Consider the following 26,188-nt stretch of genomic DNA (forward strand, 5'->3'; position numbering starts at 1 on the left):
TGGTTTCGGGAAAAATATTTTATATAGTGTTGTTTTGTGAGTTAATGAAGGGAGTAAAATAAGAAAGAAGAAAAAATAGAGATGATGTTGATTCTATTTTCGAAAACATTTCATTTTTAATAGAGTGAACTACAAAAATAGTCCCTGGACTATGCGTTTATCTCGCCAATGAACCCTGGACTTTAAAAATATCCCCAGACAACCCTGGACTAAGCGTTTATCTCGAAAATGATCATTTTTCACTGTTTCGTGACGAAAATACCCTTTTGGGGGGTTTGAGCAATTTGGTCTTTTTACATTTTAAATCTGATATTATTTCAGTGATGTACTAAATATGATATTATTTCAAAATTATCATTCTTCTTCCCTTTTGCCATCCTTCACCTTGTTTCTTTATTTCAATATTATATTTAATTTTTAATTTTAATTTTAATTTTTAAATCAATAAATTTTTTAATTATTAAAATTACTATTAAATAACAAATTAATAGTTTTAATCAATATTTTATAGTGTCTAATATTTAATCAATAAGGTACGATAACGTCTTAGTTTTAATTAATATTTAATAGTTTTAATCATAAATAGATTATATAACACGATTTATTCCGAAATAAATATGCATCTAATGTATAAGAGAATTTGACTAAAAATATTATGAAGTTGACTAAAAATTTGATACTAAAATTTTGATATAGGAGAATTTTTGTTGAAATTTTCTAGTTAATTTTGATTGTTTTCAAATTAATAAATGAAAATTATATTAGTCTTACATTAGATGCATATTTATTTCAGAATAAATCGTGTTATATGATCTGTTTATGATTAAAACTAAGGTGTCGGCGTACCTTATTGGTTAAATATTAGACACTTTCAAATATTGATTAAAACTATTAATTTGTTATTTAATACTAGTAGTAATTTTAATAATTAAAAAAATTTATTGATATTTAAAAATTGAAATTTAAAATTAAATCTAATGTTGAAATATAGAAACAAAGTGAAGGATGGCAAAAGGGAAGAAGAATGATAATTTTGAAATAATATCAGATTTAGTGCATAACTGAAATAATATCAAATTTAAAATGTAAAAAGACCAAATTGCCCAAACTCCCCAAAACCCCCTAAAAGGGAATTTTCTTCACGAAACAGTGAAAAGGGACTATTTTCGAGATAAACGCTTAGTCCAGGGTTGGCTAGGGATATTTTTAAAGTCCAGATTTCATTGGCGAGATAAACGCATAGTCTAGGGACTATTTTTGTAGTTCACTCTTTTTAATAATACAATCCAAAAAAAAAAACTGTTTTATTTTTAATATGACTATGAAAATATTAAAGTTCCATGAGAGCTCCTCTAGACTCTGGAGACGCTTCAAAATAATTTAGTCAATCCTTCCTCAAAGTTAATTTGATTGAGTGTAAAACTAACATGTGTGATTTTGTTAGAGTACTTAGAGCATTCACTATTTTTTTTATATCAGTATTTTATCCCATTTATTCTTAACAGCTTATTTCCTTATAACAAAAGGACATATCATATTTTTCATTTCATCCCCACATCATCAATATTTGTATATTTCAATTTAAATTGTTTCACTCAACTAAAATGTGATAAGATGGTGAATAAGAATAAATTCTAGACAAAATAAATTATAGAAAACATATTTAATTAAAAAAAAAAACTTACATTTTAAAAAAATTCAGAAAATAAATAATAAAAAAAAACACAAATAAACATAATAGAGTATAGAGATATATATAGAGGATTTAAAATAAATTAAAAAAAGATCAATGACAGGTGATCGGCCCTGTCACAATGGAAGGCCGATCAAAGGCCCTATATGGGAAGGCTCTATATGGGATCAGCCAAAGCCGATAAAGGGCTCTTTGGGGTGATGGTGGAAAAGCCGATGATCGACCCCCTCTTCCACAATGAGGGGCTGATAGGAGTGTTGATCATATGCTCAATTGACTGCCCCCATAGTGAATGCTCTTAATACCTTGACAAAAGCTCCACCATGGACAATGATTCATTCCTAGAGCATCTCCAACGACGTCCTTATGGAAGAGCAGAGCCGTACCGATGACACGACAAAGGAGATGCTCACGGATGCGCTTGTGCTGACGGCACGGTGGTGCTCTTAGCTAAGACTAATAGCTCCGTCTGTTCTGACGGACACACGCGACTGAGCGACGTGGCGCTCCCATGTTGTGCGGTAAAGCCTAATCGCGCCACCTGCGACTGGGCTTGAACATAGCTATTAGAAAATAACTTTCTTTTTTTTTAATTTGGAAAAATTCAAAAAATCAGATTTTAATATAAAAAAATATTTTTTCACTTCAAAATAAAATATATCCATTTTTTCCCACTTTTAATTTGTTTTTTCATTTTTTAACTCTAATATTCACATTTTTCATCTACAAATACCCAATTTCACCAAAAAAAAATCACACCGAACATGTAATTTTTGGAATATGCAATTCCAACCTTTTAGGGTGTTATTTTAAATTTTTAGAATTTGTAGTTATGCACTTTTTTTTTTACGAATTTCTAATTGATTTCGGATTTATTAATGTATTTTATTATTATGGAAATGTTTTTAGTAATTGAAGTATTTAAATTGAATAATAGAACGGTGGAAAACGAAAAAAACATGTCTTAGCTAAGAGCATGATTGAGGGTATTATGCAGTAGCTAAGAACACAGAATAAAAAATGAATAAAAGTGAGACCGGGAGCATAACCGTGCTCTTAGCTAAGACCACGGTGGGGGTGCTCTGAGGACAACTAAAGATAAGGAGGCAAAAGAAAGAATCAAAGGAACGGGTTCGAGCTTAAGCAGTCATTTAAACCGCTCATGTAACGATCCAACTCCCAAACTGACAACTGTCTGACAGACCAACACAAATCTTTTCGGCATGCTTAGTCCTTACTCACATGCTCCATGGGCACCAGCTTTCCAATCTTTTTCCCAATCTTTTTATAGTTATTCTGAATAGTGCATCGATTTTTTTTTTTTTTAAAGTCAGATTCTTTTTACCTTCAATTCTTATAGGAAAATAATATATATTTTGGGCCTTTAGCAATTATTTCTTTTGTACCCAATTTCCTCTTTGAAACTACATTTCGAAGCCCAATTTTTGGAGAAGAGCAATTTAGAGCCCTTCGCCACTTCCTTTTCGGTTACCACAATGGATGCCAATGCTAAGAGAAAATCTCGGCTAAAGCTCAACAAAACTTGACGTTTAGTTTATGTATACCACCATCCACGTTCACTCTTGGTTCTTGTATCTTTTTCATGATCAAATTAACTGAGAGCAGAGAGGGGATAAGGGAATGTAGGCGACTGAGTTCTTTCTTGGATTGAGAACAAATTGAGAGAGATGAGCGACGGCAGTGCTCGGCGAGCCGGGACAGCAGCGGTGTGGAACCGGCGAGAGCATGCGGCTTGGCTTCGAGCGGTGTGACTAGAGACTGGCGATGGTGCTGAAGCCGCTGTGATTTCGGTGGAGGCAACGTGGTGAGTCGCTGGAAGAGCGGACAACGATCGACAACAGTAACAGAGACAACGATGGCTCGACCAACCGCTCATGGCGAAGGCGAGCAACGACAGGTTGACGGCGGAGGTGACCGAATTAAGGTGATGTACAGAGAGAGAGGCTTGAAAGAGAGATTTGGGTGAGAGAGGAAGATGACATACGTGTGTTTCAAATGAGAAGGGGATTTCACTTAAGGTGAGGAAGATTAATGAATGTTTTTGGCTCAATGAATTAATTTCAATGGTTGGGCCTACTGTTTTAATACAGGAGATAGGATTGGAGTTGATTTGGTTTGAGCCAAATTAATTGAATGGAAGTTTGGGTCGGAGTACATTAAATCAATGGGTGATTTCACGTACGCTTTTTGAGTACAAAATGGAACACAAGTTAAGACTTCAAACGAACAAGGTGGGTTTTTTAAACTAAAGTATTTTCAGGAGTTTTCGATTTAATATTTCGGTATGAGCATCATTTTAAGCGTAGGAATGTCTTCTAAGTATGATTGCATATTATTAATTTTATTCCAATGATGATGTGATATATGTGTTTAAAGTGAAAGTGTTGTTGTGTATGATATGTGACGCTATGTGATGAATTATTGAGTGATACTATAAATTTCCCGACTTTATTGATGTGATATGAATCGATGCTCAACATTGACAAAAGTGTGATTCATGTTTTAAATGCGTTTTATGAGAAAAATAAAGTTTGCAAATGTTATGCCATGCCATGCTTTATTTTGAGAAATGTCTATCTGTTGGTTTAGCAAGGGAAGTGTCCCTACTAGGCCTATTACAATCGAATTCGGGTATGACTAGGGAGTGAGTTCCTACTTAGACTAGTGTATACCGATGAGGTTCGTGAGCCGTCTTTTGGGTCGGCCGGTCCAGTGATCGAGTTTGTGGCCACATTCTCATTTCACAAGATATTGTTATTGATGATGGGCTAGGGAATGGGAGTGACCCTGCTATGCCAGATGATGGTAATCGAATTTGGGTCCTAGCAAGGGTATGTCCATACTCAGACTAATAATGTACATGGTGTGGACCTTGAGTCATCGAACGGGTTGGCCGATTTTCATGTTCGTCGAAGGTGGCCACCTTTCACGGCACCCGAAAGAACATATATGACAGTTTCTTAAATAACTCAAGGAGATATGGTTGTTTTTTTGAAATGATGAAATATTTTTAGTGTCTCGAGCGTTTTCAAAGTTAAAACCCCATGGTCACTCAATAGTTCCCGGTGATGTCCACGAGCATGCGCCGAGGGCAGCAGCACCTGCGGTGAAGCAGCTGCAGGAGCAGCTGAGATGACGTCGGATAACAGCAGCCATGGGAACGACGAGCAGGCTGCCCAGCCTTTGACGTCCAACGGTGTTGACGGAGACGTCTAACAGCTGTGGCAGTCCGAGTAGGAGCTGTGCTGCGGCAGTTCCCGGGCTTGGCGACGTCAATTTCAAAATTAGTTAGGGTTCCCTACTGAGAAATTTCGGAATAAGGGGTTAAGTTCGCTAACCTTTCGTAATTAGGGATTCAATTCGCTGACCTTTCGTAATTTGGGATCGAGGCATGCGTATTCTTCAGAATAAGGGATTTGTGGTATTTTATCTTTATTTATGTTCTTTTCTAATATTTTTCCCTCTAACCATTTATTAATTGCCTAAATTACCCCTTCAAATTTTTAGGTAAAAATTGTATATGATTTTTAGGTGATTTTATTATTCATTTTTGAATTGAATTGAGGTATTGTTAATCGGAGGAAATGACAACGAGTCAAGGGGGATTATCAGCCTCCACCAAGAGAAGCTTGTCGTCCTTAATTATGTATTCTCCCTCTCAAGGCCGGAAGAAATCCATCGCCGCCTCCGAAGGCGCCGGATCTTTCTTGGGCTCTCCCTCTCACAGCAAATCTCAATCTCTCTCTCGGCACTCCCCGCTCCATATATCTTCTCTAGTTTTTTATTTCTATACATTCAATTCCTCTATTGTGTTTTCCTCAAAATGACAATTGATCAAATTTGTGATTTAGGAATATGATTCATTTGATATTGAACCTGCTGCAATTTCGATTGTGATAGTGGTCAATGAAATAATTTCTTAGTGTGTTATTTGTGCTTGAAATTTTGATTAATACGGAGTATCTATTTTATGGAAATTGCCCAAGTAGAATTTAGGTAAAAATTTAACGGGGTAATTTAGGCAATTGATAAATGGTTAAAGGGAAATAATACTAAAAAGGAACATAAATAAGATAAAATATTACAAATCCCTTATTCTGAAGAATACACTTGCCTCGATCCCAAATAGTGAAAGGTCAGTGAATTGAATCCCTAATTATGAAAGGTCAGCGAATTTAACCCTTTATTCCGAAATTTCTCTTCCTGGACCTAGGAACTAATTTGGAGAAAATTTTGAAATTAGTTATGGTTTCCTAATCCTTGGAACTAATTTTAGAGTTAATTTTATGATATAATTTAGAATAAGTTTTGAATATATCAATTTAATTGGATTATCTAAAATTTATTAATTTTTTAAATTAAATTATGGATTAATTGGATTTTTATCCTTATTTTATGGACTTATATATATTTAATTATATCTTGAGAAATTCTATATGAATTTGGATGATAGTAACTAAATTTGTTTATGTCACGTGATTAAGATAGAGGTTATTCTATCATGGTGAATCCTAGATAGATAATAAATAATAATTAGGTTTATTGATATCTTGCAGATATTGATAGACATTAGGAACCATTATACACATTGCTAATTGATCCTTTGATCTACATCCTTCAATAACTTATTTGGTAATCAAAGCTTATTGTGTACTTTTTATGTAAAGATTTACACATTTTATTGCAGATTGTAGAAACGGACTTTATTCCACAAATTTATTTTATGGTGTCTACGGAGACTCGCGCCAAATTGATTGATGAATGATCATTCAAGAAATGTTGAATGTTGAATCTTAGGGGAATAAGTTGAGGCTGTCGAGAAAATTATTTGTTCCACAAATTCATTTTTTGGTGTTTACGGATACACTCTCTATCAAACAAAAGAGGGATTAGTTATAGACTATTGTTTTTTTTAATGTCTTTACCCACTCCTTCGTTTGTTTTATTATATGGAGCTATGTGTCTTGACTGTTAAATGAGTTAATGTTGGCATCATTGCTTGAAGTCAAGTGGAGAGGATGAACTAATATTTTAAAATTTTTTTGTTATGTTGGTCATGCATTTATATTAATATGTATTCTAATAGATTAAATTAATAAATTGTTTATGTCAAAAATGATACTCCGTAGCATTTTTTTAGAAAATGATTTTGATCAACTGATACGTTTTTATAGGTTATATTTAACAAATAGTTTATTTTATTTTCTATTTTTGAATACGTATAATAATTTATACTATTATACAAATTAAAAGAATATAGAATGTATCGTGCATCGCACGGGTGAGATACTAGTTTAAGTAAAATATAAGATTAATGGGCCGGTCATGGATTGCCTTGGTTGGTCCTAAATTATAAACAATGCCAAATAAGTCTGTTGTAACCAATGAGCCCATTTCAACACCGTTTTGTTTATGATGGATCGATCTTATGCCGGGCCTTACCAGGCTTGGGTCGGACTGGGTCACTTGACAAATCTATTTATGTAAGATGTGTTTGCGTTGGTTGATTGGGCTCGGTCACACTAAAATTTGTTGTGGGCCACTAAATTTTATTTATTACATGACCTTAGTTTTATTAATCTTTTTAAAATTAGATGTATCTGATTATATAGTCCTTCTCAAAATCCAACTATGCTCTAAATCATACTAATACATAAACATAGTTTTTTATTTCATACACCAAATATTATTCCATTCCAAGAAGCTTAGACATGCCGAGTTCGAGCCCTCTTGACATCAGTTGTAATTTCATCCTTCATATAGGAGTTTATTAAAAAAAAAAGCAGTTAGCAAGTCAAACAACATAGAAGTCATACACGAACACAAAGGTATTAGGGGTGGAGGAGAAGAGGCTGCTAATGGTGTATCCTCGCGCCAAACGGAATACACCGGTGCCCCCGATGATCGGTATTTCCTGATTCTTCACAAATGGCATCTTCCGGCCAGCAATGGTAAGCGAGCTCCCTCGGTATGGTCCATCCGTGAATATGAAGGTGTACGTCAGCACAATTGCAATATCATCGAGGTCTGAAAACGCAACAAAGCCTTGGCTTCGGCCCAATCTCATCGAGTTCGGGTCAGGAGTAGCAGTTACGAAGTCATCGCCTACTAGGAACTGGCCGAAGTTTGTGGGAGAAGTGGACGTAATGTTTGCCCGTGCCACCTCGTATAGAGTTGCATTTGGGCCGCTCAAAATTTCTTGAAGATAAACACGAAATGTTGCTTTCTTATTCAGACTTGAGCCGTTGCATAACACCATTAGTGAACAAAATACCAATATTATGGGGAGTTTGGCCATTTTGTTTTAATGAAGAGATGGTGGAGAAATGGGAATTTATAGCTGGATAAAAGAATGATCAAGTGTAACTTGGTTTATTTTGTCAAAATGAATTATTGGTTCATTAAATGAGAATTTGGATTTTCAAGTGATTCACTTCTTTTAAGTGATGCTAAATGGCTATATTTGTTTATTTTTTCATAAAAAGTTAGGCCATTTTACATTATAGTTAGTTTTTTTTTTGGAAAGGCTACAATTCTTAGGTTAGTAATGCTCTTATGCCTTATTGTATCATTATTTGACATGATAGTGCTTTGACAAAATAATATTTCTCAATTCAATAAACTGTGTTGGGAGGATTTAAGGAAAAATAAGGAATGTGATCTAATTCTTAATTTATAAAATTTCCATATTTAGTTAGATTATAAGAAAATCTAAAAGTAGTTTGATTCTCCAACACAAGAATCATAACGTAAAATATAAGGATTATTTTAACTTGTATAGTTCTATGTTTCTGCTTCTATATCTAGCTCTCTGCGTCTCTACTTCTATGGTATTCAGATATAAAATTTTCAAATCTGTGTTGCTTAAGCCACTGACTTTTTTTAGTAGTTAGTTATATGTGTTTATGTTCTATTATCCCATAAATCAAGTATGGACTCTCTTTTTTCAGTCACTGTAGAGATTAGAAGAAAAAGATCATAACACTAAAAAAAAGTGTTTATGTTCTATTATCCCATAAATCAAGTATGGACTCTCTTTTTTCAGTCACTGCAAACGGTGCAAAATATACATGTGCTAGCAAGTTAGAGCAAGAATAGGTGCTAGCAAAACTTTAATTATTATCCAGATCTACTTTCTTCTTTCTCATTTGTTACCTTTCCATATATTTATTATCACTGTATGATTCCTTCCCTTCTGCCATTACCTGCCAAACCAAGCTTCCACCCATAGCAAATTTTTTTGCCAGATCTACTGACATAAAAGGTGGGAGTAGAGAAATATGGGGAAGCAAGTTCATCAAATTTTGATATTTTCCAATTATTGAAAGTTGGGACTAGAGAAATGCGGGGAAGCAAGCTCATCAAATTTTGATATTTTTCAATTATTGAAAGATAAAACTTTGATTTATTAGTTATTCTTCTAAAGTTGTGGGCTAAATTATTATACTTAGATATTCTTCTAAAGTTGTGGGCTAAATTATTGATTTGTTAGTTATTCTTCTAAATTTGTTGGCTAAATAATTCAAAATATTATTATACTTGATTTTTCAGCTATTCTTTTGAATGTGTAGGCTAAATTATTATATGGAGTACATGATTTGTTAGATATTCTTCTAAATTTGTGGGCTAAATAATTCACAATATTTTTATACTTGATTTGTTAGCTGTTTTTCTAAATTTGTGGGCTTAATAATTCAACATAATAGTGTACTCGATTTGATTAATATTATTATACTTGATTTGTTAGCTATTCTTATTTTTTATTTTATTATTTTTTTCCCCACATATATGACATGTGATTTATATTGTTTCTTGCCTAAGATTTTTGCGATTTGGAGGTGTTTCTGTTGCCCGTGGTCGGCCCAGCTTGACATTTTTCAAGTATCTAAAGGTAAAATTTTTATTTGATAAATATTCTTTTAAATTTGTGGCTAAATAATTCAAAATATTATTATACTTTGTTTGATTTATATTGTTTGTGTATGATGGATAGTGAAATGAATAAAATTCCAGGAAGAGAGTGGATGTATGAGAGAAAATTTTCCACCGGAGATTTGAATCTGGATTTTATTGATGGTTTGGATAAGTTTATAAATTTTGCTATACAACATCCCTCTAGAATGAATGGTTTTAAAATTAGATGTCCATGTGTACGATGTGATAATAAAAAATGTCTTCATATGGACATGGTGAAGGAGCATCATGTGAAAAAAGGGTTTACTCAATATTATTATGATTGGAGATTTCACTATGATGTTGAAGTGTCGTCCAACTCAAGGCAAATAGAATCCATGCATTGTGATCCACCATTGAATCCGTACCAGCACATGGTGCACGATGTGTGGGGACAATCAGATGCTCACGAGCATTGGCAGTATGTTCTGCCTACATACATGCCAGAACCTCCATTCAATAAGTTGCAACAGTTCTACAATTTGTTAGAAGCTTCTAAGTCTGATTTGTGGGAGGGGTGTGATTATTCTGAGCTGTCAACAAAGCTCGAATAATGACTATGAAGTCTGAACATTGAATGTAACATCCCGGATTTTAGAACCCTAATTTTTTTAGCCCTAGAATTAATTGTTGATGACGTGGCATCGAGAATGCTTTTATTTCATGAGTTGATATGGTCGATTTGAGTTAGGGTTTGTGTTGAAAGTTTGAAAAGTCAAACCTATTTAAGTTAATGGTGTGGCATGTGATATATTAAGTTATGAGACTATGTGGTCATTTAATTGTTTATGGGTGAGTGAGAATATTAGAGAAAATTTCCATAAATACTTGTCACCCTAATTCTTATGATTTTCGAACCCTAGACCCCTTGGAGAAAGAATTTCTATTTTTCCGGAATTTATTTAATCCTTGGGATATTTATCCAAATTAAATTCCAAGAGCCAATTATTTCCTTGTTTAGAGATGGAAAAATCGAGCCCCTTATTCTTCTAGTGATTTTCGAAAATCACTATATTTGGGAAGGAAGGAATTGTTTTATTTTATTTGATTCCTTACTTGATTTCCTTCCATACCTAGAATTTAATTATTCTACCAAATCTTTTCATACTTCAAGAGATCTTGCCTTACTTTATTTTAGTCAATATTCAAAAATCCATGCCTTATTTAAAAGGCTAGAAATCGCCCCTTGTCTTGCTCATGGAGGATTTTCCTTATTTTTATTTTGCTCCATGATATTTTATTCTATATGGAAAAATACCAAAAACAAAACCATGGCTAATTACCTAGCCTAATTTTCGAAAATTAGGAGATATTGCCATCTTCTATTTTTGTTAATTCTTCTTCCCTACTTCACAATATTATTTTATTTATTTATTTATTTGGGAGGATGGGATCTTACCAAATATTCTATTCTAATTACTTAAAGATCTTGTTGAACTCTATAAATAAGAACCAAAACCCCAACCCTAGCCCCATAATTTTCGGCCCCCTCACCCCCATACACTCTCTCAATTTTTCTTCTACATTACTCCATTAATCCTTCATCCTTTGAGAAGAAATTGAAGTTTAATCCAAGAACTTTGAAGAATCAAGGCTAATACTTGTTTTCTACCGATTGTTTTTCGCTAAAAAGGTATTTTCGATTAAGAGTTATGTTTGTTCTTCTTCTACCTCTTCTTTTCTTCTTCCAACCGATTAATCGGTCTTCTTGAACCCTCATGCATCTTAGTCGAGTGAAAGAGGGATAAAAAGGGATGTGGGAACGTGTGTATGTGTGTGTGCCGAGTGTGTGTGTGGCGTGTGTGTGTGTGCCGCGTGTGTGTGTGTTGTTGTGTGGTGTAGTGTGTGTTTGATAGTTAAAAATATGGTGTGATAAGCATGATCTTGATTAATTAGTAATGATAAGATGAATCGTTGGGAAGGGGGAAAAGTAATGAGACATGCATGAGTAAGAGTAGTATTGAACCTAATTTGTGATATGTGCCTATGTGATTAAAAGGTGAAACTTTGGTTGCGAAGCCGGATAACGGAAAAGCAAATCTACTTGAAAACTAAGCAATCGAGGTGGGCTTTACTCTTAAAACTCTCTTTTATTTTGTCAAAATGATATTCGGTGTTATAAGGGTGGTTTAACTGTTATGCCATGCCTATGTTTGTTTTAATGTGATTGTTGGATATGCTTATACGAATTCGGGTCTGAGTGTGGGCCGCAAGCCCTACCAGGCTGTGTACACGATGGGATCGAGAGCCGTCCTTGCTAGTCGGCCGGTCTCGTGGGCGAAAAGTGTGGCCACACTTTCGTCGCACCATGGAATGATTGTTATTTGATGAGAAAATGGGAGGTTATTTTGACTGGCCAGTTTATGAAAATGTATTTTGTGATACTCGTGATATTCCTTTTATAACTGCTTAAAACTCGAGTACACTTGGTAAGGGTGGCATAACTTATAAAATGTTTTGGCAACGAGCTCACTGAGTATTTCAAAATACTCAGCCCTGCATGTGTTTTCCTTATGTGCAGGTTGAATGAAGACGAGTGGTGGCGGGTGTTGAGCAGCTTAATTACTTAATGAGGATATGTCGAACTCTAAGTGTAGTTGTGTCACCATACATAGCTATACTTTCTCTTGGTCATTTTCCGCTGAATTTTTGATACTCTTAGAACTTCTTTTTGGAATATTTGCATCTTGCCTTCGGTTTGAGGCCTTAGTCTTTTCATGTAATTTCGTCTTGGATATTGAGCCGTGCTCTTAGGTTATTTTGATCGCCATTTATGATATCTTTCTTCTTCTAAACTTCTAGGTTAAGTTGTTGCATTAAATACTCTGATATCTCTTTCATTTCTTTTGGTCAATACTCTTTAAATGGAACCCTAGCCTATGTTTACTTCTTTGGAGTCGGTTTTGGGTAGCAGCTGCCGCATTTATTGTACCCTAGGAGGGCGGGCTGTTACATTGAATGTCTCAACGAGCTGTTGACGAATTGCGTCAGTTTATGGAAGAGCGTTTGTCAAAGCCAAATCGTATGCCTAACAGTTTCTACAAGTGCAAGAAACAAATGCAGACTTTAGATATGCCCCATCCGAAGATACATTGTTGCAAGAAAGGGTGCATGATCTATTGGAGAGAAAACGAGAATAGGACCAAATACAAAGTTTGTGGTCATGCTAGATTCAAGGATAATGGCAGGATTCCATTCAAGAAGATGTATTATGTTCCTCTCGGCCCAAGATTAAGACGATTGTATGCGTCTGAAGTTGAGCACGCCCAGACTGCAAGAGAGATGCGTCATCCAGCTGATTCTATAGCCTGGAAAACTTTCGACAAGACACATCCCTTATTTGCTTCTGAATCAAGAAATGTCAGATTGGCACTTAGCACAGATGGATTTCAGCCATTCGGCCAAAGTGGTTCACAATACTCATTATGGCCCGATAATTTTAACTCCATACAATTTGCCGTCATGGATGTGCATGAAAAATCCATACATGTTTCTCATTGTGATCGTGCCAGGTCCGAAGAGTCCAAAACAGAAAATTTATGGACTGAAGGAATTCCAGCATACGATGTATCAAGAAAACAAAACTTCCAATTGCATGCAGCACTGATGTGGCCTATCAGATACTTCCCCGCATATTCAATGTTATCAGGATGGAGTACATCTGAGCACCGTGCATGTCCGTATTATATGGAGGACTCACAAGCTTTTTCCTTGAAGCATGGACGGAAAACTACTTGGTTTGATTGTCACAGGAGGTTTCTCAATAGAAATCACCATTTCCGCAGAGATAAAAAGAATTTCATAAAGAACAGAAACGAACATTTCGGTCCTCCTTCGATCTTAAACGGAGAAGAGATACTTGATCACTTGGAACAATTTGAGTACAAGAGAGTGTTTGATGAAGGTGCAAAAGCAGCAAACTCCGAGTTGAGCAAGATTTTTGGATGGAATAAACAAAGCATATTTTGGGATCTTCTGTATTGGAAGACAAATGTGATTCGTCACAATCTAGATGTCATGCACATAGAAAAAAATGTGTTTGGCAATATCTTCAATACCATCATGAATGTGGAAGGCAAGACGAAAGATAATGCTAATGCAAGAAAGATTTGGAAGAACTTGGTATACGGCCTGAACTTTGGCCTTGTGACGGGAAATATCTTAAGGCTAATTTCACAGGCAAAGCTTAATGATGCATGCATTGAATCTTATTGGCAAGAATTTAAGGTAATGTTGTTCTAACTTTTTTTCTTTTCTTTTATATCATTTTGCAGGTGTATGCAAATATTGAGAACTATAATCAAGATCTTGCCAAATTTGCCTTTCGTAAAAGATGTAAGCGTAAGTATGGAGATCATATTTACAAATTGAAACAAAGGAAAAAGAAGCCTGCATACTTCACAAATGCGTTGTGGGAAGATTACACTAAATTGTGAGAGACGGATCAGTCTATCAAGGTTTCCGAGAGATGCTCGAAAAACCACAAACAAGGATATGAGAAAGCCCCCAGCACACATTGTAACACATGTGTTTCATTTGACGTGACTGCGGAAAAGATGGTAAACTTTGCATTTTCTAGTTTAACTTGTTCATTTTTTAATTATTGTTAATCATTTTGAATATTGTTTGTAGATTAAAGAGAATAATGGAAAGATGCCTAAATTTGTAGAATTTTATAAAAGGACTCACACGCTAAGGGGCAAAGATTCACAGGGGAGGCGCGCCATAGAAAGAATGGTAATTTCAAAGTAATTTGCTTACAAATTTATATATCTATAATTAATTTTTGAGTGACAACTGCCGGAAGTAAATATCTTTAGTATGATGAATAGTAAATATGAATATGATAGTAGTAGTGACTATGAAATTAAATAAGATATCAAGCTTTTTTTGGTCTTGCATCTATGGGATTTTAAATGAAGAAAATGGGGACTGCCTTGCATCTATGGTATGCTTCCATGATTGATTCTATGTGAGCATTTCATGAAAAAGAAGGCAGTGTTGAAGGGGGTTTACCATCGGCTGGTATAATTACTGTTGAAATAAAATGTTTGTTATGAAGAAGTGAACTGATGGTGATGAGCATATATGTGAGTGTGTGTATATATATACAAATCTGATTCTTGATTACTGTTGATATCATAACTGTTGAAATAAGAGGTGCTGTATAGTTTGAAAATCTCACCATCTTCTCATTTCCTTTTCTAAAATGTCTTCTTGGCTCTTTTGAGTTATGAGAGTAGCAGATAAATTCCTTTAGCACCATTTCAGATTAAATTAGAGAGCTATGTATTGCTTTCTATAGAGTTGCAGTGTCATATGCTGGTTGAAATAGACCGTATATAGCATGTGCATGCATTGGTTTGAAGTCTTATTATACATGATATGAATCCTGTATCTTGATTGATTCTGTATCTTTTAGTTCTGCAAACGAGGGGGTTCTGATTTCTAAGTTGATAAGATTGATTCTGTATCTTTTAGTTCTGCAAACGAGGGGGTTCTGATTTCTAAGTTGATATTTGATTTTAAATGTTGATTTTCTTCCTGTTTTTTGTTTTTTTGCAAACGAGGTGCTTACTGTTTTCTTCTTCTAAGTTGATATTTGATTTTAAATTTTGGGGCAACCTCTTACTATGTCTTTGTTTGTTTGTAGGAGCAAGTTATGGCAAGAGCCTATGAATTAGGGGCTGCAGGGGAATTAGATCCAGATTTAGATCGCATTTTCCTTGACCTTTTTGGGAAGAATATGGAGATACAGCAAATTCCTGGAGCCGAACAGACAACAAGCATTTATTTCCCTAATGCTAGTGGTTCGTCCAATGGGGGCTCGGGCGTTAGCAAGGAAGAGTTACAAGCAATGCGAGAGCAAATCACTATTGAGGTGCGCGAGGAGATGGAGCAGCAAAATGAGGCGTCGCGCGCGGAGTTGGAGAGGCAAAATGCGGCATTGATCGCAAAGCTGGAGAGGCAAAATGCAGGGTCACACGCTGAGTTAGCAGGGCAAAAGGTGGAGTTACGCGCGGAATTAGCGAAAGAAAATGAGAGGGCTATTAGAACAATTGTTTACCCTTAGTGAAAAGGTTAATAGAATGAGTAAAAAACTCAGTGTAAACCAATCTTATTAATTTTATGTAAGTTTTGAATTTTGATAACTTTTCATTCTCGTTTTATTATTATTTTTATTTAATAAATTATCCAGATAATAATTTGAAAAAAAATAATGTTAGAATTTGCAAACAAAAAATATATTCAGAATACTAATTGCTAGCACCATTGTGCTCGCAAAAAAAGCTGAAATTAAATAGTCTAAAATTTGCGAGCACATATATGGCTTGGTCGACTTCGCCATTTAGCGAGCACAATGGTGCTCGAAAAAGAACTTATGCTCGCAAAACTGCTCACAAATTTGCTACAAGCGTTATAGCAAGCACAATTGGTGCTCGAACTGTGCTAGCAAAACTAATTGTTGCGAGCATTTTATTACCCTTTTGCGAGCACAAGGGTGCTAGCAAATGGACGCTTAGGTTTATGTTCTTAACTTAAGTTGCTTCGGCCTTTTTTCAGATGATGAAAAAATAGATTCAAATTTGAAATTAGTTCATGTCTTATGATTCATATGCATAGGAGGCTGTGACATTAATCTTAAATAAAGGAAAATTAAAGTTTTGGAATCTTAACATAGGCCAGATGCAAGAATCATATTTTTTTAGGAATTACTATAACTTTGAAATTATATTTCCAGAGTTTATAAATTACAAAAATCAAAATCCTAATAGTTACTTACTATTTCCAAATAATTCTAATAACTTTCCTTTTCCCAACAAAGAAGGCACCAACTAGTGAGATTAGGCGCTAGTTTAGGTATAATTTTAAACTTATTGAGTATTATTCTCAATACTTTTAAAATATCCGTTTTATTTAGTGGTTAATCTAAATTGAGCAACTACTACTACTTGATAATAAAAGAAATTAACGTGTGCAATAACTTTGGAAGAAATTAACGTGTGCATTAATTTTGTAAATAATTAAGTTTTCCAAATCAAGTATAATTTATAGGCTTAGGAAAGGTTAACTTTATACAAGTATTTCCAAATTAAATTGGAAATCACGTCCATACAATCATTTTTAATTAAGTAGTATATTTTGAAAATATGTTTAGTAATAATCCCATTATATATATAGCGGCTGCGACCAAAGAACCCATGTCTTTCTCAAGATCGTCTCTCGAAACCTAGTACATGAATACATAAGTTTATATTAGTGATTTGTTTAATTGGTTGATGTTCTGTGGGACTTGTGTTGCATGCTTGTATATTTATGTGGAATTTTGAGTTGATGATATAAAAGAGATATTTTCTTTGACTGTGGTTTTATGGCTTCTTTCGCTTGTCTGCTTGTCGTGGTTTTCTTTTCTAGCTTTGTTTGGGGTGGAGTTTGATCCTCCCTTTCTTGCTGCTTTGGGTTGTATAGTTTTTGTTTTGTATTCTACAGTTCGCTTCTCTTGGCTCGAGCATTTAGAATAATAAAAAAAAATAGAGACATATTGTCTTGTGTTTATTTTTCTGTTTAATTACTTCATGTGTTGTGTTTTACACCTATTTCAGTTTCAATTTATGGCTGTGATTTATTCGATCTATATAATAATATATATACTATATGTATGTGTTACTATTCACCTATTGATGAATAATTATAATTTCAGGGTTATCTCACAACTCTGTGGATTGAATCAATCAATTGGCTGCCCTCTTTCTGGATCTTTCAAAATGTTAATTGGCCATGTTAGAGAAATCACTCCACAGGACATACGAATCGTAGGTTTTACCGTTGTTTTTTACTCATCATTTGTGTAATCCAAAATCTATATACATTATGTACTATTTGTATTTAATGCATATATATGGTAGCCTATTGAAGCACTGATTGATTAGAAAACAATAACAATTCCTTATATTTTTCTACCATGTGTGCTAAACTTGTCTTTTGAACTCGATCAGGTTAAAAACCTTGTCGAAATGTGCATTCAACGTTACATGAATGAGAAGGAGGTTGTGGATATGTTGTCCAATGATGCAAAAATTCAACCTCGCATCATCAAACTTGGTAACATTAATTTCCACTTAGTCTCTACTATTTTCATCGATCTACCTATTATTTTGATTTTGTACTCCATTAACAAACGTGCTTCATTGATTTTGATAATTCTTGAAAAATGTTTGTACCCGTCCCGTACAATTCATTATACTATAAGTTTGGAATTATCTAATAATTTGCTTTCTTCTAGTGTGGCAAAGGCTGGAATCGGAAAATCCAGAATTTTTTCAGACGTATAATCTCAAATTGGCTTTGAGGGCCCAGATAAGAAAATTCAATGAGTTCGAGAGACAGGTTGAGGTAATGCGTCAAGTTGGCCAAGGAGTCATTTCCATGTCTTCGTCGAATGGATCTCAGATGCATTCAAGTGAGTTTTCTTTTGTGTCATGGTGATTTTATCCATGCATCTTTGGATCAAAACAATATGTTATTGGTTTGATTGATAATCAAATTTTGTTTTTAAGCTTGGGCAGAGCATAATAATTCAGGTTATCAAGTTCAACGGCCGGTCGGGCCACCTATAATGCCTGAAAACATGCACCAAGTTGTTACATTACCCAATGTCTACACTAATGGTGTGTCCGCCCTGCAACCTACCGTGCAACTTCCGGTCAGCATGTCCAGTCATTGCGGTCGGACTGAGATGCCAGAAAACAAGCTGTTAACTCAAAATTCCAGCTCAGGAATCATGCAAGGGATGAACCATCTGATGATTGAATCAGCGGGTGGCTTTACAGGCGACTCCCGCGGCATGTATGGCCCAATGAAAAATAAAGTAGAGAAAGTAAAAATGTATTCTTTTAAGCCCTATTGAATCTTAGGGAAATTAGAAGTAAATATCTGACAATAAGAGTTTTGGAAATTTTGTTACCTTAAGAGATTGAATTGTTTTTGGTTGGATTTAATGTTTTATGAAGTAGAATTGCAGCATGTAATACCCCGTTTTCTTAATGGTGTTTAACGTTTATCAATACGGGCATGCTTATATTAAAGTAAGTAGTACTTCAAACTACTATCTTTTTTTACTTTAAATCCTTTTGTGTTTTATTATTCAAGTGCCAACTTGAGTAGGTAAATATGCTAAACAAGTTTGTTGTGCAAGGAAATACAAGTTAGCGAATAATTTTCCGTGTATAATTATAGCTCAGATGAATATTAAATGTCCATTTACAAAATATAGATATTTTACATTTTGAATTATTACATCCTATACATTTCAACTAGAGCCACAGTCAATCCAAAATGGACGGATCTGTCAAATATTAACAATCAATGGGTGTTTACCCGATTTTGACCCAATTAACATTTTTTATTATTTCAAAAATAATAAATATTATTATAAATAAAATAAGTTTTATATTATAAATAAAATAACACCAAATAATAACATGCTTCTTCCTTTCACACCCAAAACTGAATTTGTTCCCCAAAAATTTCCTAATTTCCCAATCCCGCCACCTCATCTCTTCCCTTTTTCTCCCATCGATCCACCCTGATAGGATAAACCTCCTATCGGGCTGATCGGCGTCCGTAAATCGGCGATCGATAAATGTTTGTCGCGGGCAAGTGTCCGTCGAGCACGACGACTTTCTCACTTAGAGAACATAATGAACGATAATATTGATATTCTATTGATTGATTTCTCAAATCCACCTTGTCCTCAAGGTGGGAACTCGACAACCAAATCTAGTGTTGTGCGCGGAACGTCTTCCGTCGGGCAGCGGCGCAACTTTGGTGCGAGATGGTGGGAAGGCATAACTAGTTGTTGTGCGCGGGTGGATTCCCGTCGGGCAACGACGTAGTTATTGATCAATCGGTGTGGCTAGTTGCTGTGCGCGGTGGATTCCCATCGGGCAGCAACATAGCTGTGATTCGATCGGTGTTTTGGAGGGTGAGATCGTGATGAAAGCACCAATTTGATTCGATCGGTCTCCCTCTGCCTCACAGAATTGATTTCACGGCGCCCTCATTTCTCTTCGGACATGTCGGCTTCCTACTCCCGGTGTTCAGCCGTTGTTGCTCACCCTCAAGCCATCGTCTCGCCTCTCCTCTCCTCTGCGTCAGGCTCATCGCCGCTGTCGTCGCTTGATGGATGTAGCGCGTCGGTCTCCTGCCATCAGCGCCGCCTTCGAACTTCGTGCTGATGCGAGATTCCGTCGTTCCGACTAAGCAGTTTTTGCTCGCCGACAAGACAGAGATACACATCTCTAGTCTCTAATGTTGAGATTTGCACTCTCGGTTCTCTCTGATTTTGATTGTGGAAGTAAGTGTGTGTGTGGAGATTGAGTCGGAGGTGGTGGATTACTGGTGGGATAATTAATCGGGTAAAATGGCCATATATTAATATTAACCAATTTATTTTATTTAGAGTAAGTGCATCTCCAATGCTGAGGATGTCTCATTGGACTTCCCCGACGGACTTCACAAAACCCCTCCTGCCACGTCATAAGGACCTCACACTGCACTGCCACATCATAAGGACATCTCACTGCACAATGGCGGACATCCCCAAGGACTTCCCGCGCAGACTTCCCGCAATAAAAAAAATCACAAATTCACAAATATGCAATTTACGTTGCGTAATAAAATTTCGACACGAATACGGATGGGGAAAATGCAACTACTTCATTAAAAAAAAACATACATAATTATATATATAAAAAAAATTACATGGTTATAAAAGAAAAAAAAAATACAACCCCAAGCTTCAACAAATGCGACCCCCGGCTCACTCCTCATTGTCCGCATCGTCCCCGCCGCTAGTCCAGGCGCCACTCTCGGGCAGGGGTGCCATCCCCAAATCACGCCTCAATGTGTCAATGACATCCTTCAACATCATCTTGTATAACGGACCAGTCGCGTTATGCCACATTTCCATGGTCTGTACCAGGCTATGCATTTGCTGCGCGCGGGCGAGATTGTTGATCTCGGGAGTGGCCTCCGATTGGACCTCGTCAGACCCGCTGGCGCTTCTCCTTGCCATCCGTTGTGCAGTCTTTTGCCCAACCGGACGACGACGGCGGCAGGAAGACGCTTGAGGGGTCGGGATCTCTACCTCGGCCTTGGGGAGCTCGTGAGAACTGGCACTGCTGCTGTACTCACCAGAAGCGCTGATCTTCGTCCGCTTCGGCCAGCCAGCTTCAACACCCGCACAAAACTTGGCGGACTTCTGCACCACCGGAAAGACATCCCAATGCTTGAATTCGCGGAACTTCAACGCCCTATCGGGGTACTGCTGCATGGAAAGGTTCTTCACATCCTTCTCGGACATGACGTTGGTTGCTTGGCGGAGGTTGTTTTGCTAGATGCCGGCAAATTGACTGAGCTTAGGCCTCAACCGCTCCCACTATTTCCGGCATTGCTCGGGACCGTGAGGCTTCCACTGGCGGTTTGAATCGGAGGTAGCCTTGACTAATGCGCAGCCACATTCTGTCGATATACTGGTTAACCCCGATGTAGGGATCCTTGACTACAACGACCCAAGCCTTCATCAGCGCGACGTTTTCTGCCACACTCCAGACGGTCCTCTTTCCCGTCTCCTCCACATCCTCCTCCTCCTCGGCCCCCACACGCACACGCGAGGACGAGGTAGGGCCCTTGCCCCTGCCCCTGCCCCTCCCTGCGTCCTTCTTCTTCGACCTCCCTCCCGCTGGTGGCACCACTGTGGGAGTCTCCCTGATCGGATATAGCCCCAACTCCTCCAAAGAGAAAGTATCATTCTCGGTGAACTGATTCCCCAGAGGAGTACTCTGGGAATCCCCCGATAATAAATCCATGTAGGGGCGATAGACATTGTCCCCAGGTGATAGGGGCCCCTGCTAACCCCCCTCCCCCCCGCAGTGGCAGGCATGCCGGGCATCATTCCCCCCATCATCCCCGGTGTCATGCCCCCAATCCCCACTGCCATCCCAAGCATCATTCCCCCATCCCCGCTGCCCCGGGCATCATTCCCGGCATCATCCCTCCACTCACCCCGGGCATATGGGGCACCATACCACCCATCCAAGGGTACATATTGTAGTACGGGGACATCATCCCCGTCATTTGGGGAATCATCCCCGCCATTCCACTCGAGTTTCCCTCACCTCTGGCGGGAAACATCGGCATTTGTGACTTGCTCGTGGCGGCAGAATTCTTATCGTTCTCCATTTATCTTCAACAGAAATGAAATTTAGAGAGAGAGAGAAAAACTTGTTAACACAAGTGGTGCGAATGAAATGAAATTCAACGAGCCGTATATATAGAGTTTTTTTTTTTTAAAGGAAAAAATCGGAAGTCCGCGCCGGACGTCTGCGTCGTCGCCGCAATGGCGGACGTCGCGACGGACGTCCGCCTCAGCCGCGGATGAGCGGTGTCCACTCCAGACGTCTGCGTCCTCACCTTCCGCGCCTAATGGCGGACATCCCGCGCGGACGTCAGGCAGGAAGTCCGCCGCTGGAGATGCTCTAATGCCAAAATTGGTCCAGAACATATGGTCATTTTACGATTTTGGTCTCAGACATTATGTTTAAAATATTTGCATCCCAAATATTTCAACTCGGATCACAATCGGTCAAAATTTGACGGTTCCATCAAATTGTAATAGTCAATGTCTTTAAACGCGATTTTGACACAATTAAGCATTCTGATTACATTTTTTTATTATTCTGAAAATAAAATAATTCATATATGTATTTCAATTCATAAAAATCCCCTCATTCATCTTCTTACTCCCAAACATATCTTCAATTCCATCATCCATTATTTCAAAAGCTTCAATCTAGGGTGCATTCGGCGCTCACCACGGCTGCCGAAGAGGTGTGGAATCTCAAGGCCTAGCAAGCCTCAAAAAGTATTTCCATATATTCGGCTACATCAACACCTCCTTCGACGAATTCCTCGAATCCACAGTAAAAAAAAACTACCAATTGAACTTCAACCTCAACCAAACCGGCGAGCTCGACAGGGAGGAGATTTGAGTTTTCCAATTTGGGAGTATTCTTTTTTAAAAGAACTAGTATCACACATGTGCGATGCACAGACCTAATGTATTCGTATTTATACGATTATAATTTGTATATTTAATAATGATATTAATTTGAATAATAATATAGATATATGGATATATAACAATAGTAGAAAATTACATTTGTAACTTTTGATATTGTACTAATATTATTTATGATCTATTCTCTCTTTAGCTTGAGAGAGGTGCTGAGTTTGATCAAAAGAGAGGGATGGAAGGAGATGAGTTTGAGATGAATGTCCAAACAGTAGTACTCGTAGTGACAAGTTTACGGAAGGATGAATCTATCTTTGGGGCAGTAGTAAAACATTGTCGTCAGCTTTTGAAAGAGGTCTCCGGATCCTCTATGAGGTTCGTAAGGCGATCAGCGAATCAAGTTGCCCGCACGTTTGCTCGGGCATCTGGTTCTATAGCTGAGAACAAGTTTTGGTTGAATTGCATTCCTATTTTTATTCGCGATGTAATCGTTATGGATTTGGTTGAATAATATCTTTCATTTGGTGTTAAAAAAAATATCTATTCTTGAGAAACATCACTTTGGACATGATTTTGTATTTTTTTAACCCTAACCCTCTTACTTTTCAAACTATTTCCAAGACAGTAATTTACTTTAACTATTACTCAAATAAAAAATTATTTCATATTCATATACTTTTGCACTGAAAATAACAAAGTAGAAAAATCAGACAAAAAAAGTTGAAAGAGGAAATAAAGATAAGCATGCAAGGGCAGCACTGAAGATAACAAAATAGAAAAATCAGACAAAAAAGTTGAAAGAGGAAATAAAGATAAGTATGCAAGGGCAGGGTAGTGATCAATTGCTAATACTCATTAGCAGTCCTAAACTAAGATTAAATCTTAGCCATTAGATTAGAAGATCTAGTGATTGAAATAATGTCACATGGATTATATTTTTAATTAAGAAATTAATAAATAAAATTAGAGAGTATTAATGTCAATTCTCTCTCATTAAAATCATCTTAAAATTTTAAATTTACGTAACTCTCTCGATTTAAATTATTTTTTCGCAAAAAATATATCAATTTAAAGATAATTTTTTAAGGATTCCAACGAGATCTCAGTTGCATATGTTCTGACGACGTTCGGATGATGAAATTTGATATTTTTTATTTTAATTTTTATAAATGTTGATAATCAGATATTTATCAATAAATACATAAAAAAAATCTCAATAAAACCATGTAAAAATCTCAATAAATATGTGTTGATATTTTCTTGCACTAGTGTTGATATTCTTATGTTATATTGTTGATATTTGCAATACACTATGTTGATATAAAAAAAAATATTCACGAAAATTATCATATGATAACATAATGACGATATTACCTTTTTGTTGATATTTTGTCTACTATTTATTGAGATTCGTAAAATTTAATTTCATCCACTCATTTTAAAATCTAAGGGTGGAGATTTGGTTTTGATTTTGGATTAGAATGCTATAATCATTAAAATATGACCGTTCACGGGCATTGTATAAAACTCATATTTGGGGTTGACTAACTTAATTATATCTTCCATGAAAATATTAACTTCCTTGATTGCAGGTATGACATTCACACTGAATCTCTTTAAGGTGCTCTGAAGCCTTTTGTCATCTGTTGTGGTCATCTTGTGTACAACCTTTCTCTTTCTGCAAACCACACAAGTGATTTTATTAGAAACACAAACGGACAAAGTTGAAATCATGACAAGTGTTGCTCTTCTGCTAAGTTTAATCTTGACAACATAAATCAGTTAAAACTATAAATAAAAGTTTGCTGCATAAGAGCATCCGTAATGGTCGGCTAGCGACCGGTTAGCCGATTCGTTGCGCTAGCCGATTGGCTAGCCGAACCATTGCAGTCGGCGAGAGAGAAATCGGCTAGCGCTTCGGCGTGGGCTAGCCGATCGCTCGTCGCTGGCCGAAGCGCTAGCCGATCGGCTAGCTGCCATTGTGGCGGCCCGATCGGCCTTAGCCGATTTTTTATTTTTTATTTTAAAACCTATATAAACGCGATTTTCGTTTCATTTTCATTTGCACCACTTATTTTAACGAGTTTTCTCTCTCTCTAACTTTCTGTACAAGAGCATCATCGAGCGATGGATCACAACAACGAGTCCAGTCCGGCCGACGAGTGGATCTCGGACTCCCACGGTACTGTGGGATCCGGATGGGGGCGATGGGCTCGGGGGTTTAACATCCCTTGGAATCGATGATGGGGATGATGGCCGGTGCGCCGGGGGGGGAGGCAGGGGGTATGCTCGGGGGTATGCCGTGGGGTGGGCAGGGAGCGCGGGCGTCGGCGCCCGGGGTGGGGGGGTATGCCCCGAGATGCAGCAGCAGATGATGGGGATGATGTGGCGGGGCGGGATGCAGGGGGGGATGTAGCACGGTATGCATCCCGGGATGCAGGGGGGGCTGCAGGTGTCACCGGGAGGGGACACGGTATATCGGCCCTCGCTTGATTTTTTGACGGCTTCGTCTCACACGTCGACCCCGGTGGAGACGCAGTTCTCCTGGCGATGACCTTCTGTCATTGCATGATATGAGGATCGATCTCGGGGAAGATGATACTTTCGTTCCAGCGACACGGGCCGCGCCGAAGAAGAAGACAAGGGGGAAGGGGAAGGGCAAGGCGGTCGGCGAGTCATCGCAGCCCGCTGCCCCTGGCCGGAGGAAGTGGACGGAGGATGAGTACGCCGGGGTGGCCAAGGGGTGGTTGGAGGTGTGCGGCAATCCGCTGGTTGCGAACAACCAGCGAGTCGTCAACATGTGGTCGAAGATTAGAGCTGCCTATAGGAGGCACTTGCCCGCACGGGAAGGACTTCAGCAACGAGGAGGTCCGGAAGGGGTGGGAGCGCACCAGGGCCGCGGTGGGCCGTTTTGCGAATTTGTTCGCCAACGCCCTCCGTCGGCTCAAGAAGTGGGCAGAATGAGGACGACGCCCCGGAGGATAGCCGCGAGTCGGTTCCCCTTGGAGGGGAAGTATAAGGAGTTCACCTTTCGGGAGTGCTTCTTGTTGTTGAAGGACTCCGAGAAGTTCCGGGCGGGGTGCGACGCTGGGTGGCCGAAGAAGCGGCCGACCGAACTATAGCGGCGGCTACAGCGGCTAAAGAAGCGGCGCGGATCCCACGACCTTCCCCCGGATGCCGAGGAGTTTCCATCCCCTCCTTCATTTGCGGTCGCCCCCGCCCGGTTGGACGGAAGCCGGGCTGCGAGGAGCGAATCCCCCCTATCGCCCCGCGAGGTCCAGTCCTCCGCCCTCCCACCCGCCCCACTCGAGTACACTCTCCATTCGCGTAACCAAACGCGGGCTCAGATGTACAAGGTCTTCCAAGAGTGGAAGAACGCCACTGACCCCACGGAGAAGATGTTTCTTCACGAGATGCTCGAGAGAATGCGTGTTGATTTGGAGATC

General features: G+C 37.8%; 1 protein-coding gene across 1 annotated transcript; it reads right to left on the reverse strand.

Moving 5' to 3' along the window:
- Positions 1–7,508: 7,508 nt before the first annotated feature.
- LOC125186726 (dirigent protein 2-like) lies at positions 7,509–7,973 on the reverse strand. The gene has a single exon (XM_048083165.1). It carries the CDS (start codon positions 7,971–7,973, stop codon positions 7,509–7,511), a length of 465 nt encoding a protein of 154 aa, XP_047939122.1.
- Between the last annotated feature and the right edge of the window lie 18,215 nt (positions 7,974–26,188).

The sequence above is a fragment of the Salvia hispanica genome, chromosome 1 (assembly GCF_023119035.1).
Source record: "Salvia hispanica cultivar TCC Black 2014 chromosome 1, UniMelb_Shisp_WGS_1.0, whole genome shotgun sequence".
Lineage (NCBI taxonomy): Eukaryota > Viridiplantae > Streptophyta > Magnoliopsida > Lamiales > Lamiaceae > Salvia > Salvia hispanica.

What these genes read in the sequence shown, in the direction of transcription:
- LOC125186726 (XM_048083165.1), bottom strand. Translation starts at nt 7,973, where the DNA reads ATGGTGTTATGCAACGGCTCAAGTCTGAATAAGAAAGCAACATTTCGT.